The 17,073-nt window shown below is 41.4% G+C and overlaps 2 protein-coding genes across 2 annotated transcripts; both read right to left on the bottom strand.

Annotated features, from left to right (window-relative positions):
• Positions 1-513: 513 nt before the first annotated feature.
• Positions 514-3,267, bottom strand: POGK (pogo transposable element derived with KRAB domain). The gene is made up of 2 exons (XM_015822180.1): positions 3,261-3,267; positions 514-1,921 (listed from the first exon to the last, which is right to left on the bottom strand). The coding sequence occupies exon 2, from the start codon at positions 1,771-1,773 to the stop codon at positions 622-624; it is 1,152 nt and encodes a 383-aa protein (XP_015677666.1). The 5' UTR covers positions 1,774-1,921; positions 3,261-3,267; the 3' UTR covers positions 514-621.
• Positions 3,268-4,180: 913 nt separating this feature from the next.
• SNRNP40 (small nuclear ribonucleoprotein U5 subunit 40) lies at positions 4,181-16,399 on the bottom strand. The gene is made up of 10 exons (XM_015822185.2): positions 16,196-16,399; positions 14,213-14,342; positions 13,687-13,780; positions 12,887-13,052; positions 11,568-11,690; positions 10,541-10,661; positions 8,712-8,794; positions 8,090-8,151; positions 7,421-7,524; positions 4,181-4,743 (listed from the first exon to the last, which is right to left on the bottom strand). Exons 1-10 carry the CDS (start codon positions 16,340-16,342, stop codon positions 4,694-4,696), a joined length of 1,080 nt encoding a protein of 359 aa, XP_015677671.1. The 5' UTR covers positions 16,343-16,399; the 3' UTR covers positions 4,181-4,693.
• Positions 16,400-17,073: the final 674 nt, after the last annotated feature.

The raw sequence follows: 17,073 nt of genomic DNA, 5'->3' as shown, positions 1-17,073 counted from the left end.
GATCACGTGATCAAAATTCAGATGCTTGGCAAGTGGTTCATATTTATGACCGTTACTGTGTTCCAAGATCATGTGATCCCCTTTTGCGACCTTTTGTCAATGGGGAGGTCAGATTCAAATAATAATAATAATAATAATAATAATAATAATAATAATAATAATAATAATAATAATTATTATTATTATTATTATTATTATTATTATTATTATTATTATTATTATTATTATTATTATTATTATTATTATTATTATTATTATTATTATTAATAATAAAGTTGGAAGGGACCTTGAAGGTCATCTAGTCCAACCCCCTGCTCAGGCAGGAAACCCTATACCATTTCGGACAAATGGCCGTGTTAGTAATTTTTCAACTGCAGTGATTCACTTACCGTATTTTTCGCTCTATAAGACGCACCTGACCATAAGACGCACATACCGGTAGTTTTTAGACGAGGAAAACAAGAAAAAAAATATTCTAAAGCAAATAGTGTACTAAAATATTTAATAAACTATAACAGAATAATATTTCAACCATGTTAAGTGAACAGCAGTCAACGTGACATTAAGAATCATTATGACTGTCATTAACAAATGGAGAGACTTTAAGTTTCGAGTACTCTTCTAATTTTCTGGGAACCCCAAGAACTCCTCATCGCTAGAGTCAGAATTTAGGAAGCTCAGTTGCTCACAATCACTGACATCACTTTCTTCGCTATCTTGATATACAATATCATCTTCAGTTCCATCTAAAGCATTGCTAATGCCACATTTTTTGAACGACTGTACAACGATTTCATCCTTTACTGAGTGCCATGATGTTTTCACCCATTCACAAGCTTGAGTGATAGTGGGCCTCTTCATTCGTCCAGGTGTCAGATCATGATTACCAGCATCCATCCATTTGTTCCACTCTTCTCGCATAAAGACCTTAAACGGTTTGTTGATGGAAACGTCGAGAGGTTGCAACTGGCTGGTAAGACCTCCAGGAATTACGGCTAGATGAGTCTTCTCTTCTTTAAAGCACTTTTTTGTATTTTCACTAATATGTGCTCTAAACTGGTCAAGCACTAAGGCAGGTTTTTTCAGAAGCCCTCCAGGACATTTGGACCACACTTTTTCAACCCATACTCTCATTCCATTTTCATCCATCCATCCTTTCTCATGAATATGTACAACAACTCCTCGTGGAATCACTTCTTTTGGAAATGTTTTCCTTTTGAAGATTAACATGGGTGGCAATTTGGTGCCATCTGCACAGCAGGACAATACAGCCATGTAATGGCTTTTCTCATGTCCTGAGGTTTTCACGGTGATGGTTTTGGCACCTTTCAGATCAACAGTCCTATTAGATTGCACATCAAAGGTTAGCGGGACTTCATCCATATTTCCAATCTGGCCAGTTTCAAAAGCATTTTTCATCCTAGCATCAATTACAAATTTATGGAAAGATAGGATCTTAGATTCATATTCTTGTGGCATTTTTTGCGCAATTCTAGTTTTTGTGCGCATAGCAAGGCCACATCGCTTCATAAATCTATAGCACCACGAAGGTGATCCAGTAAAATCCTGAATGCCTTTCTCTAAAGCAATGCGTTTGGCTTCATATATGATCATTTTTGTAGAGACTGAGAAGCCATTATTCCGGTGATGTGTAATCCATTCTTTCATGTCCACGTCTAACTGTGGCCACTTTGCTGCATGCCCACGAAAAGTGTGCTTACTTTTATCTGCTTTTTGCAGCTGATCCTCTTGCTTCCTCCACTCTCTTATCATTTTTTCAGTTGGAGGCGGCCCAAAATGTCTTTCCGCTGCTCTATTTCCATGGTCCTTAGCATATTTTACTACCTCCAGTTTAAAAGGAATTTTATATCTAGCCTTTTCTGCTTTATCATCCTTGTATGTAGAATGAGGTGATATTTTTCTGCAAGAAAATACAGTAATGAAGGAACTGTCAGGAATGTGTATCCAATGTTTACCACTGAGTGCTGACCATTTGCATTATCACTGAGCGCTGAAGGACTACGTTATCACAGAGCGTTGTCTTAATTCAATCAGAAAAACACACTCTTGTGCCTCAAAGCAAACAGAATTGCGGTCATATTAACCACTTGCGGACCGTCGTATTGTAAATATATACAGCGGCCTCGCAAGCTGGTTAATCCCAGCCGCCGTCTCCGTAAGAGGACGGTGCACTCCGCAACAAGTAGGGAGGGACTGATTGTCTCTCTCTGCTTACCTATCGTTCTGGCAGAAAGAAACTGCTAGAAAAAAAGAGAAAGTGACCTGTAAAAAAAAAGTTAAACACACACACAACACTTACGGCAATAAAAAAATTATTTTTAACCACTTGACCCCCGTAGTGTTCCGCCCCCTTAATGACCAGGCCCCTTTAAGAGATTTTGCGCTCTGCGACTTTAAGGGTTTAGTGCTCGAACATACCACATAGTACGAGCGATCAGGTTAAGACTATTTGATCGCTTCTGCGACTTTAATTTTTTTTATATATTAATGAAAAAGTATAGTAAAAGTTGAAAAAAAATGTTTTTTTATTTTCTGTTGTAAAAAAAAAGTTATATGTGTTTAAAAAGAATTTTTTTATTATGTGTTCTGTGTCTTTAACGTTTTTTTTTTCAGATTGCTGGCCGTTGCAGTCTACGAGAGCAATCGTGAAGTAGAGACGGACCATCGATTCGTCCCTACTTCATGCGGCTCCCAGTGCATGTGCATGCCATCCCCTGGAAGTCTCGCAACGCGAGATGCCGTCAGGAGACGGCGGCTGGGAACAACCAGCCTGCGAGGCTGCCGTATATTTACAATACGCCGGTCCACAGCTGGTTAAACACATTTAACCTTTTTTTTTTTACATCAGAAAATAAAAAAAACATTTTTTTAAATACTTTTTCGTTAATATAAAAAAAAATAAAAGTCGCAGCAGCGATCAAATAGTCTTAAATGAAAGCTCTATATGTGACGGTGAAAGTGCGTTAACCTGATTGCTCGTACTATGTGGTATGTCTGTGCAATAAAGGGGGCGTAACACTGCGGATGTCAAGTGGTTAAAGAAATTACAACATATGGCTGACAAAAGCGAAGAGACAAAAATATACCAAAAAAAATGGCCTTTGGGCATCATATGTATAAAGTAATAATTGATTCCAGTTACCTTATCAATTATTAATTTATATACATATCATGCACAAAGTCCATTTTTTTTCTTTGTCACTTTAAGCTAATGGTAATGGGAGCTGGCAGTGTTTTACCTCAGGTGTTTGAATGAATGAATGAGTGAATGAGTGAGTGTGAGGTAAAAGTTGCACATGCGCACTGCAGAGCCCGGCGAGACCAGTTGCTAGGCGACGGGCAGGGGGACGCCATCTACCGCCTTCTCTCCAAGCAGCTCGCTGTCTTCTCTACAAGCAGCTTGCCGCCTGTCACAGCAACAGGTAAGCTGAATTCCAGCGCAGCCCAGCAGTCTTCTCCTTGTAAATCAAGCCGTCTTCTTTTCTCCTCCACGCCGCATTTTTTGAGGAAAAAAGTGCGTCTTATAGAGCGAAAAATACGGTAACTGTGGCAAAAAAGGTTGTAAAATGGGGCAAAACACAATTAATGTCTCACTTAACAACAATTTTGGGTTGTAAGTCGAGGACTACCTGTAATGGAAAGAACAGACAGTTTACTGAGAAAGAACCAGACTTATGTGAATGAATACATCCACGATTCCATACAGTATATCATTGTTATCAATTAATCATTTTCTGAACTTCTGTTGAGTAGAAAAATGATTCTGCGATTCAGTTTAGGCCACACAGGTGGCACGCAGAGCCTTCTGTGTAGGCACACGCGTCGTCGTCGAAAACCTTTTCGCTTTAGCCCTTCGCCTCCGTGTGCAAAAAAAAAATGTTCAATGAATCAATCAATTTCAACTTCTTACAGGGGAAAAAAAGATCTCGCAAAGTTGGAATTGATTGATTGAACTTTTTCGTCCCACCCAGTCTGCCGTTACCACCGCAGCCACGCCCACCCAATGGGCCATGCCCACCCGGCACCCGACGATACTTAAGTGGCTTTTGGGTTGCAGTTTGGGCACTCGGTCTCTAAAAGGTTCGCCATCACTGGTTTAGGCTATCCTTTTGAGTTAAAAAATCCAATAAAAACAATCTTAATGAGATCTGTATGAAATATTACCAGCACGCTGCTACCTACTGTAAGGATTATTTAATACAATAACTTTGCCGTATCTAGCTCAGTCTTCTGCCCCTGGACTGTTATATATTGACAAAAGATGTATATGTCAATAAATTCTACCTGCAATTTTTACAAGGCATTTCATTTTTTTAATATAAAAATGACATACAAATCTTAGGGAAGCATGCACTGTTAAATGCTACTTCCCCACTTTACCATGGTCAAAACAATTTCAAAACAGAGCACATTTTTAACTCTAAAATAAAGCATTTGTACATCCATCAAAATTATGGAGCTGGGCTGCTGTGTGTTTCAGGCTTCTGTAAATATGGCTACACAATTCAAGAAAAGATCTTTCAGGATATAAATGATGATTTAACGCAGCCTAGGAAACATTACAGTTGTAGTCTCTTCATGGGTCTTCTTCCCCTTCTCTTTTCAAATTGGATGGAAGCAATCCAGCTCTGCAAATCTTCCGAATTAATCTGTGGTCCTCTTCTTTCCATCCTCACTGGATCTCTCCCATGTACAGTCTTTTGTCGCTAGACGCAGAAAGTACTGATGGAAAGGAACACAGAATTGGTTAAAGGAAAGTGAAAGGCTCCATTTTAATCATTCTGGGCTCATTTTATTTTACCAGTTTAAATACCTGTGTTTTAAGGCAGGGCTTTCCAACCAGTGGTATGTGTTACCATCAGTGGTACGCAAGCACCTGGCTGGTGGTACGTGAACGGGTTGAAAAAAAAAAGTTAAAAAAAGTTTTTAAAAAGTTAAAAAAAAGTTTAAAAAGGGGTAAAAGTGGATGAGGTGAAGCGGCAGCAACGCCGCACAGGCTTGTGGCAAAGTCAGCTGGAACTGCACATTGCCTGGGTCCTACTGAGAGCCCAGGAGCAAAGCACGCAGCTCCAGCTGATTGGCGACGGCCTTGGGGGTAGCAGGCAGCCTCAAGCAGTCTTCAGTGGAGATTCCGTTGGAGCTGCACGACACATTGCCTGAGTCCCCCCCACCCCCACCCAGATGCCCTCACCTCCCCCAAGTGTTTTTTTTTACTCACCTGCTTTCAGCAGCATTCCTTTTCTCCTGTCCTTCTCAGCCTTCATGTGTTTGTGAGACAAAAAAAAAAAAAGTTCCATGAGACTTTCTAATTTCTCACGAAAAGTTAGAAAGTCTTATGGAACTTTTTTTTCTTTTTTACCCACAAACACAGGGCGACGGCAGAGAAGCAAAAGGAGAAAGGGAGTGCAGCTGAAAGCAGGTGAGTAAAAAATGTTTTGGGGAGGCAAGGGCATCTGGCGGGGGTGGGGGCGCCAACCTTACCCTGCATGGTGGCGGGAGGGTTAATGGCAGGGGGCCCAGGAGGAGCTGCGCAAAGCAGGCAGAGGGGAGGCTGGGCAGATTGTGGGCGCTGGCAAGCGAGCGAGATGGGCAAGGGCGCGAATCGGCGTGTGCTCAGAAACGCCAATCTCGTGCTCCTGCTCATCTCACTTGCTTGCAGCACCGCCTTTTGGGAGAGGGGAATAAGAATGGGCAAGCTAAGCAGGGCAGGATTGGCAGCTGCATGTCGTCGCTCTGACCACCATTAGAGGGCATGGGGTGACCCTCCCCGGCAAGACCCTCCCCGTCCTTTCTGCCGCTCTCATGGCTGCCCTCTGGTCGCTGGGCTCGGCTCTCGTCTGGAGAGCAAGGCCCGTTTTCGTCCGCAGGTCAATGCAGCAATGGGGCTGGAGCCTGAAAAGCGCCCCTTTGCACCTGGGGAGGGGCTGGAGCTGCTGCAGCTGCATTTTGGCTAGGCGCTGAGGAGCCTCCCGGGGTCCAGCCTGGTGCTGAGGCTCCGCCGTGCACGTAAAAGAAATGCCCGGGGCTACGCATGGCTCCGGGCTGCGGCTCCAATTGACCTTGGCTGAAGCTCAGCAAGCCGGATTTCCATAGGGGCCCTCAGGGAAACGCCGTTGTGCTCCTGGGGAGTGTGAAGAAGCCTGTCCAGAGGAGGCACCTTTCGATCTCGGCGGCTGAGAAAACTCTTGGCCCGCGTGGCTGTGAAATCCCCTAAAGTAGGAGCTTGCCTGCAGGAGGAAGGAATTAAACCCTTTTTTCTGTGAGGGGATGCAGGGGAAAAAAAATTTCTTGGTTTAGTTGTGGCTCAGAAAAGTGCAGGGCAGTCCCAGATCTGGATGGATTTGTAAATTATGTTGGAATCTGAATTAAAATTGGATTCGATGTTGGGAGATCTGCTGCCTGTCAGGGTGCCGAGGTATTGGATGGGAAGGGAAAGGCGCTTTAGCTTTTGTTGCTCAGCTGGAAGAGGGTTTCAGGGGTGTACACTATTAAATAAATATTAAATCCTCGGGGCTGGCTGCAGCAATGAATGAGCCACTTCCCCGCTCGCTACTTTTTTGACACCTTGCTGGGCAACTGGTGGTACTCGGATATTGTTGTGGCTCCGTCTTATGAGCCCCTCTTATCGGAGGAAAAAGGCTCCGAACATGAAGGAGAGGAGATGGCCAGGCCTCCCTCTCCAGGACCCTCCTCTTTGGCAATGCCTCAGGTGTCTCCCGACGGAGAAGAGATTGACCAGGAGCCAGGTGGTTCTGGGATTGGCCAGGAGCCAGGTGTTTCTGAGATGGGCCAGGAGCCAGGTGTGTCGGATAATGAGGAAGAGAAGTTGTGGCTGGATCCACGCCAGCGTAGGAGCGACAAGCGTGCGCAGCAGAAAAAGAGACGTGCCAGAGATTAAGCTGAGTCAATGGACCACACCCCACAGGCTATAAAAGGGTGGTGGTGGCCATTTGGACCTCTGTGACGGACAAAAGCTGAATCTCTGGCAAAGTAGTTTGCTGTGGCTTTAAACTGTGTGTATTGTTTTTGTTTCTGTGTGCTTGGAGTAAAAGGTCTTGGCAGGCAGCTACGGAGCTGCTGCCAAGTTTCTTATCGGTGAAGTGGTGTCTGGAGAAGTCTTTAACCCTCGGCTGGCTGTTTGGGTGTGTGGGTCGGAACGGGGACAGAACAGATATTGCCTTATCCTAAAAGTGGTACAGTGGGTGAAAAGGTTGAAAAGCCCTGTTTTAAGACATTTCTTTAAATATCTATAACCTAAGCATCAAGGCAAGCCTAACAGAGAATAAACCAGCAAGGAAGAAGGGCTTCTTCGGGGTATGTTAACAGGTTATTAAAAAGGGTAATCTCACAAATCGGCACATTAGTTCAAGTTTGCTGTCCATGCATAGGAAGGACTTACTTATTGGTTCTTCTGGATGAAATGCAACTTCATTTATTGAACCAGCATGGCCTGGAAGTTTGTAGAGGATTCTTCTGGAGGTTGTATCCCACACATAAACAAACCTGTGTATGATGACAAACACGCATAAAGGCCTCCCTGCGCATAAGAGACCAGTTCCCTTCTGATTCTCAAACAATATATAATACAGAAGCTGCTGAACACATGTTGCTTTATCCACATTAAATATCACTGTGTTTAGATTTGCATTTTAGTATTAATTTGTCGTGCTAGTAGAAAACTAAACAGTTTCCAGTATGGCCCTAATCTGCCAACCTCACAAGCTAGTTTCAGACCAGTGAATTGCAGCTACTTAACACGACCCTGTATAATTGGAGTTAGAATCCATGAATCTATATGTACTGCTGCAAAACTGTTACAGGCACACGGTTTGTTATGCATTTTATACCCTGCAGATCAAAACACAATTCTGTGTATTATAATTAAAAGGAACATATAAGACAAATGACTAAATAAAATACAATAAATAAAATAAAATAAAGGTAGCCACTACAAATGACACTAACCAAGACACTCTCTGGATCACCTTGGTTTTAAGTATCCTCCTTAATGCTAAAAAAAAGGGGGGGAGGGGGCTTTTAAATGTTAACATTTAAAACAGATTTTTACCTGTCTGCAGATCCAGCAGCTATTTTACTTCCATCTGGTGACCAGGAACATCGCAAAAGGTTCTAACAAACAAGAAAATATGGTCCAATTCCATGCATATTTCATGTTCTTATTTTTATTTGAAATTAAATCTACCAGGGCTTGTGATATTAACAATACTTTGGGAATGGTTTTTCTCTGAAACCTTGGGCTGCAGTTATATACCATATTTTATTGCCAGAACTATAAGCACCTTGTTATCTCACTGTGAAATAGATTGTGAATGTCAAGATGGTTAATTTATAGAAGAATAACAACTGCATTGGGGGAAAGGGAGATCTTTTGCAGCAGCTCTAATTGGAATTTCACTCCACAGGTTAATCTCCAATACAGGCCTTGTTAAACAGTTAAAGAATCCCGAATTTTAAAAGCCATTTATTCATCAATTAACTTTCGGCTACCAGCCATAAACAAGCAATGTTTTATTTATTTATTTATTTATTAATTAAACTTTTACCCCGCCCTTCTCCTTACGGACTCAGGGCGGCTAACAACCAATAAAATACAAATACACCCCAAGACACCCCTTCAGCTAACACCCCAAGACACCCCAAGACACCCCTTCAGCTAACACTTCACTTACCTTCTCAAAATTATGCACATTCCCTTGGAGTATCTTCACACATCTTTCTTTGGGAGCAAAGGGCCGAACATCCCAGATGCGAACTAGAACAAAACCAAAACCAACATGTAGCATCCAGAGCTAATTATTTAGATATTGGCTCATAATGCAGGCTTAATTGCCAGCCAGCTGCTAAAGTGTAATTTTAACGCAATAACAACAATAACAACAAATAAAAGTTGCAACATGTAACGTGATTTATCATCTCAGTTCTGCCTGACAGCCAAGTTTAAAGATCCCTGTGAGGACAGCTTAAAGCCAAATACTTAAAGCCAACACTAATGCCAAATTTCACTCATTATTGTTCAATCAAGGAGGATAATTTAAAATTACTTCTCACTTTGAACCAGGAAATGACATAACAATCATTGTAGGATTTTCTCTTAATTTTTCTTTATCTTTTCTTCTTACTCCTTGGATTCCACCAGAAAGTTGTCACTCAATCCTATCTCTCTTCCTTAATTTTCATCCATACACCACTGTTGCTCTAAAACAGGGGTCTTCAAACTTGGCCCTTTTATGACTTGTGGACTTCAACTCCCAGAATTCCTCAGTCAGGCACGCTGGCTGAGGAATTCTGGGAGTTGATAAAAGGGCCAAGTTTGAAGACCCCTGCCCTAAAACCATGTTAGTCAACTATTTACCATGGCCATGTGATTACAGGCAGTCCTTGACTTGCAATCATTTGTTTAGCAATTGAAGTTACAACTGCATTGAAAACAGTGATTTACGACCGGTCCTCATACTTATGACTATTGTGGCATCCCACAGCCATGTGATCAAAATTCAGGCACTTGACAACTGGCATATATTTAGAAGGCTGCAGCATCCTGGAGTCATGCTATCGCTATCTAGAATCTTCCCAGCCAGTTTCTTACAAGTCACATCAATGGGGGAAGCCGGATTTGCTTAATGACTGCATGATTCACTTAATAACTGCAGTGATTTGCTTAACCCCCATGGCAAAAAAAAATGTTATAAAATTGGACATGACTCCCTTCACCACCCTGTCGAGCAATGGAAATTCTGGTCCGAACTGTGATTGTAAGTTGAAGACTGCCTGTATAGACATGGCACACCAGGGGTCTAAACCAGGGGTCCCCAATCCTCAGTACATGGACCAGTACCGGGCCGTGGCACGCCAGCAACCGGGCCGCACAAACAAGCAAAGCCCCATCCACTGGATGGAGGCAGCACACAAAACCATGCACCCCTCCGGTCCACGGAAAATCCTCTCTCCACGGAACTGGTCCTTGGTGCCCAAAAGGTTGGGGACCCCTGGTCTAAACCCAAACTGGCTAAGTTGACAAGGGTGGCACCAAAAATTCAGTTGGCCAGAAAGCAGTGTATCTGTAAATGAACTTCTGACAAATAGATTAACTGTTATTATCCCGGCAGCTCGTAAGGAGGAAATACGAATATACCTACTATACAGATGCAGAGCTTTTAGTTATATGAATGAAACATTGTCCTTCATTCTTGCACTTTGCAAGTCAAAGCCAAAAGGCTGACTTTCCCTCCAGGCACTTGGACAATAGGGTTGAAGTCCAGGAATTGTGTTGTTGAATGGATACAAAATGAAAGATCTGGCCCATTTTTTCTTGTTATTGTTGTTCATAGTTTTATTATTGTTGTCAGCTGCCCACAGCTGTGTTTTACAAGATGGGTGACCTTATAAATCTTTTAATTAAATAGATGTACAACATTCTCATTTGCTTGCCACTAATGAGCAACCAATGAGGATGCCGTACCTGGAGATATGGGAAAGAGAATAGGGAAAAAGCGATTACCTGCATTGTCCATGGCATTGGAAAGCAAGTAAGAGCCCTCTGCACTTAGGCTGAGACCAGTGACAGAATCCGCATGTCCTCTCATTGTGTAAGTTAGCTTGTTCTGACGAAGGTCCCACACCTTTAAGAGATTTAACATAGGCCTGGCATTTTACACTTGAAAGATGTACCAGCAACTACCATAAATAAAATGAGGCCCTAAAAGTGTCACATTATGTTGTAGTGAAAAGACTCTAGCCTACGCCGATATTCCAGACACAGGGATTACTTTCTAGCAATTGGTTCTACAGGTAGTTCTCAACTTACAACCATTCATTTAGCAACCACTCAGAGTTACAACGGCACTGAAAAAAGTGACTTATGACCATTTTTCATTACCTATGACCATTGTACCATCCCCAGTCACATGATCAAAATTCAGACACTTGGCAACTGGCATGTCTTTATGAGGGTTGCATGTAATCATCTACTGACAAGCAAAGTCAATGAAGAAGCCAGATTCAGTTAGTATCCATATTACTAATTTAAGAACTGTGGTGATTCACTTAACAACAGCAGCAAGGAAGTTTGCAAAATGGAGCAAAATTCACTTAACTGTCTTGCTTAGCAATGGAAATTTTGGGCTCAATTGTGGTCATAAGTCAAGGATTACCTATACTAAAAACAATCACATGCTTAGGAACAAAATCCAAAAGACAGTTTTAGAGGGGTGGAAGAAGATGCCACCCCTCCCGCAGCCCCACATTATTCATGGCCTACCTATGGGGCATCTAGCCAAACCTATTTTTTATTCCTGCTCTTAGAAAAACCTGAAATATCAGAGCGAACTAGCACTGCCTACTCACCCTCACAAAAGAATTTACATTTCAAATGCCAGAGGAAATTAGAAAACCTCCATACCATTCATGCTTTTAACCCATTTTTTCTGGTGCTGCCTTTTTTTATTTTACAGCACTAAATGAAAGAGGAAAAAACAAATCAGTTTTAAAATATATGGAGCTTCACTTCCTGGACAAAGTCAACTGACCTTAATATCATTGTCGATACCACCAGATATTATCTGATCACTGGTATCATTGAAGGTCACAGCTAATACTTGATAGGTGTTCTGAAAGGTCTGAACAGCTGCTTTCTTCCTGATGTCCCAGAGCTGAGAAGAAAAAGGTGTTTAATATAAATATACACATAAATGTGTGTGTGTGTGTGTATATATATATATATAAAGCTAAAAATTCGACTCTTGGGTAAATCCATGATAAAACCAATAAATATCGATCACCAAGAGGAAAGTAATAAATAGTAAAAAATTTAATGAGCCAAGCTTTCGTTGGGCCCACCCAACATCATCAGGGCTTTAAAAGTAGTCACTGGGAAAGAGCTTTTATAAGATGTTAACAGCCTGCATCCGGCTTCTGGAACGTGTCACCGGAAAGCTCTTTCCCAGTGACTACTTTTAAAGCCCTGATGATGTTGGGTGGGCCCAACGAAAGCTTGGCTCATTAAATTTTTTACTATTTATTACTTTCCTCTTGGTGATCAATATTTATTGGTTTTATCATATATATATACATATATACATACATACATACATACATATACACACACAAACACATACAGACACGCTAAGATTGCGTGACATTTATCAGGACTTCTCTTAAACCTACCAATTATGAACAGAAGGTCACTGTGTAGGGGAGGAGCAATGAAAATACAGTTACACTGTGTGTCATTCCCCAAGATCTACAGATGGAGCATGTATAACCATACAAGAGACATGCATCCAGAAGCAAATCCCCCTCCCTCCAAAACAAAGCCCTTTTTCAAATTCATTATATGGGTGACAAACAGGACAAAGAACCTATCTGTACATAATATTTTGGTGACAATACCACCAGCACATGTTGGCTGAGGAATTCTGGGAGTTGAAGTCCACAAGTATTAAAGTTGCCAAGGTTGAACACCCCAGACTTTCTCCTAAAATTCCAAGTATTTCTCTTTCAGGCTTGTTTTGACATAGGTGATCAATCTATATGTGCATCTATTGGGGGGGGGGAATAGCAAACTTCCCAGATAACATTGATTTAATACTGCCACAAAGTTATATATAAGTAGTATCACAATTCCAAGCGTTAAAACAAGGGGGGAAAAATGGCACCACCTATTTGAAAGAGGCTGAAAGTCATTGGTTTCTAACAGACAACCAGGAAGATTGGCTAAAGTCATCCTGCTAGCTTTTTGCCTAAGGCAGAACTAGAACTCAGTCTCCAGGTTTCTTGCTCTGTAATTAAAACTACATTAAACTAGCCCTCACTGTTATTCTGCAAGAATATAATAAAGCATTCTGACCTTCACTGTCCCATCATCACTCCCTGTGCAAACCAGCTGAGGTCCACGTCTTGCTGGATAGCAGGAGTTGACAAATGAAGTGTGTCCTTTAAGTCTTTTCACTCTCTCTCCTGTCTCACTATCCCATACTGCTACTGTTTTATCCGTGGAGGCCGAGAACAGCATGCTGAGAAAAAAGGCAACTGATTACAAATCTTAAAAAGCTGGTACTTCTCAACACTTAAAAGTTATCAATCCAATGTAAACTCTAAAGAATATGATTTGCTATTACCATGGTTTATTTCTTGTTTAAAAACTGAGTCATTTATTGCAAGCATGTCAAACTGCCGGCCTGCGGGCCAGATGCATCATAGTGAAACCGTGTCCACCCCATTGCCGGCAATGGGAAAAAAATCATGATGTCACATGACATCACGTGACGTTGTGAGTTTGACATGTCTGATTTATTGCAAAACATGTAGGGTTTTATTTTCTGTAATGTAATGTGCTTTTTGAATTTTATACACACACACACACACACACACACACACATATATATATACTTTTTTTTTTAGCTATTTAAGGATTTTAGTAACAAAATATTTTTTAAAAAATTCAAGGATCCTTTTAAAAAAAAAAAGAGGAAAAGCAACAGTAAATCATAGAAACAATGAAACACAACATATGAATATGATGTGATGGTAGTTTTCTGCATTCCTATTGAGTTTTCTTGGTCAAATCACAGACCACTACTTGTTTTCAAAAGCTGAGAAATATTTCAGAATATTCTACAAACTGTAGAAAAAAATTTAAACACCCACCTGCCATCAGTATTGTAATGTAATTCCATAACTGCTCCACTGTGACCTTTCAAAGTGGCATAATTATCACAGTCACCATACACATTCCATAGTACTGAAATGAGAGGATCAAGCCTTAGTATTTCCCCTGAAAACTGGAATATATCAAACAACCATTTCAAATCAAAGGCATTTAATAGTCTTCAATTAGGCAGATGTTATTGCATATAAGATTGCAAGTAGTGAAAATGCTGTTAATATCTATCTTAATTGACATATTTAGGAAGAGACAGAAGCACAGAGAAAGTAAAATTCTGGTTAATCTAAATGATGTAAATCTGCCGGCCCATGGGCCAGACGCATCATGACAAAACCACGCCCATCCCATTGCCAGCAATGGGGAAAAAGCTCCAATAAGTCGTGTGACATCACGAGTTTGACATGCCTGATGAAAAAGGTAAAGCATTCTTTTGTAAATGACAATAAAGTTAGTTAACTTAATCTGCAAGCTTTAACAAGCCTATCACAGATTACAGAATTGACTTACGTATCAACCTGTCAAACCCAGCTGAGGCTAAGGTGGCTCCATTAGGATGGAACTTGCAACAATAAACTTCTCCTTCATGACCAGAAAGCAACATTATGGGTGCTTGCAAGGAGGAACATCTTGGAGGGCCCTAAAATAAAAAGAAAATGCAACATATTACAGAAGACATAAATAAACACAAACTGTTGATAGAAAAAAAATAAGTCAGAAAGAAAACTGATCTATACATTTTGAAAAGGGTCAGACACTACTACTAAGAAAACAGGAAAAATATTTTAATCATTGGAAAATGCAAACATGCAGCTATGGCTAAAGTAGCAGAAACTGAAGGTCCAACTGCAGACAATGAATTAGGAAAGACTGGATTAAAAATCTATAAACATTTATTCTATTAGTACGAGCATTTGCACAAAAAGAGAGATCAACAAGTTTACTGTTATTATTTGTTCTGCTTCACATAGAAAAAGTTCAAGATTATTTCTTTCACTTCAGAGAATAAAATAGAATAAAAACATGAATTACAGGAAAAGAGGTTCCAAGGAGTATTAAGGGAAAAACATTTTAAAGAATAAAAGCAATTTGACTGTGAAATCAAATACTTAGAAAGATTGTGAGCTTTCTTGCTGGGGATGCATTCAAACAAAGACTAGACAGGCATCTATCAAGAATGCTTTAATTTGAATACCTCTTTTAAACTAATGATTGGATTCAATGGCTGAAATTAACTTTTTCCAACACTACAATTTTCTAAGAGTGTGGAATCTCCAAATTTAAATATAAGAAATGATCTACCCAGGGCCAACCTTATACCTGTTGGTAGACCCATCCTGGAAAAGCCTTACCATCACTACGATGAAAATCCTTTTTCTACACACTATCATACTGAGTCATTCTTCTCATCAGAAATAATGAAAAATAATTGCAAAATAACTAAAATGGAATCAAGACTTTTCATCATTTTTATGTTTGCTTATATGTTAATGTGGGCATTAACATCCTATGTAAATTGAACAAATTTGTATAGCATTCACTAAGCGACATTTGGGAAAATGCAGCAAATACATGTATAAACAAGTCAACATCTTTAATAGAAAGTTTAATAATAGAGGATAATCATTGTTCAGAGTTGAGCAGCGTGGAAGTTTAATATAGTGGTGACTATTATGGTTTGTTGCACATTCAGCCAGAAGTTTAGACTAGATCTGTCATTTTATCCATCTGTTGAGTCCTTCCCCAGGGCCTGGGTTAGGCAGATGTTCTAATAGAATATTTGTAGTTCAGGGCTGAACTGTGGTATCCTTGCTGCTCTCTCAACTTTGGTTGTTTTCTTGTAAATGTTTCATTCCCCAACTAGGTAATATCAGAGAGCAATCCCCACTCCCTTCTACCACTGATGATGTTACCTAGTTGGGTAATGAGACATCTGCAGGAAAACAGCCAAGCTCAGAAAGCAACAACAACCCCATAGGCAGATGTTATTTGATGGGTGTAGAAGGCACTGCGTTATTATTACCACCATCATCTTCTACCCCAAAACACAGCAAGTGGGTAACCTAATGTTAAGCTAAAGCAGGGGTCTTCAAACTTGGCCCTTCTATGACTTGTGGACTTCAATTCCCAGAATTCCTCAGCCAGGCACGCTGGCTGAGGAATTCTGGGAGTTGAAGTCCACAAGTCATAGAAGGGCCAAGTTTGAAGCCCCCTGAGCTAAAGTGTTGATAATAATGCGGAATAAAATTCTGAATCGGTTTAGCAAAAAGATATGAGAATTAAGAAATGCTGCTTAATTAAGATAATCTTTATTGTCTTTTTTTTTTTTTACTGTGGGCACACTGGCACACATTAAAAATGAAATTCTGTTGCCTGCTCTCAAAAGCTTACACATAAGATCAAACAATTCCGGGGAAAAGAAGCTGGCTAACCGCTCCGCCTCCAACATTCATTTCACCGGAAACCTCAGCAGCGTCCCCCGGAGAAACTCACCGCCTGCAACAAGGCGCCCGGAGGCGGTTGCCCGGCTCCGGGACCCGGCCCCAAGATGAGCTCATGGCGGGGTTTCTTAGCAGCTGCCGCCGCTGCCACCAAAGCCGTATCCGGCCCGGGAGCCTTCCGTTTCTGTGGGTCAATCATCGCTTTCCCTCAACGCCGCCACACTGGGCCCAGAGCGGAGAGGCCACGCCCTCCTCTCCTCATTGGCGCCTTTATGCAAAGCGCACGGCCTTTCCCGACGCCGATTGGTGCAAGACGCGGGCGAAGAGGCGGGAGGTCCAAGACGTAGCGTTGACGTCGCCGTGCTTAACATGGGGAACGCTGAATGGTCGAGGTTCTCGCTCGACCCTAGGTTTATTCTGTCTCCCCATTGGCTGAAAGCCGGAAGAAGGCTGCCATCCGGACTCCCGCCACCCATTGCCTCTTCCGACAATCTCCTCTCAGGATTAGCCATAGGACTGCCACCATGCTACCCTCAGCCCCGTTCTTCCCGCCCCTTCCGCCAAAGTTCAAATTTAGAGAGAAGTTAAACCGAAGAAGAGTTCCCCACACACACACACACACACACACACACACACACACACACACACACACACACACAGTGTATGTATGTATGTATGTATGTATGTATGTATGTATGTATGTATGTATGTATGTATAACAACGCCTGTCACTTTATCCTCAGGGTTTTTCTGGTGAGGTAATGGTAGTTTAGTCCAACATTGGACCTGAAATTGAAGTGAAGGGTTAAGGTTACATCTCCCATCATCCGCTGCCGGGGGGGAGGGGGGAGCAAGGTACACGTTGACCGGAATGGAAAAGAAGAGCTTGGACCGTTCTTTACTGACTTGTGTTATTTTTAATATGTTTCC

The sequence above is a fragment of the Protobothrops mucrosquamatus genome, unplaced genomic scaffold (genome assembly GCF_001527695.2).
Source record: "Protobothrops mucrosquamatus isolate PMUCROS unplaced genomic scaffold, P.Mucros_1.0 scaffold1486, whole genome shotgun sequence".
NCBI classification, from domain to species: Eukaryota; Metazoa; Chordata; class Lepidosauria; order Squamata; family Viperidae; genus Protobothrops; species Protobothrops mucrosquamatus.
Note: the sequence above shows the minus strand (reverse complement) of the source record. Positions and strands in the feature narration are given on the sequence as shown.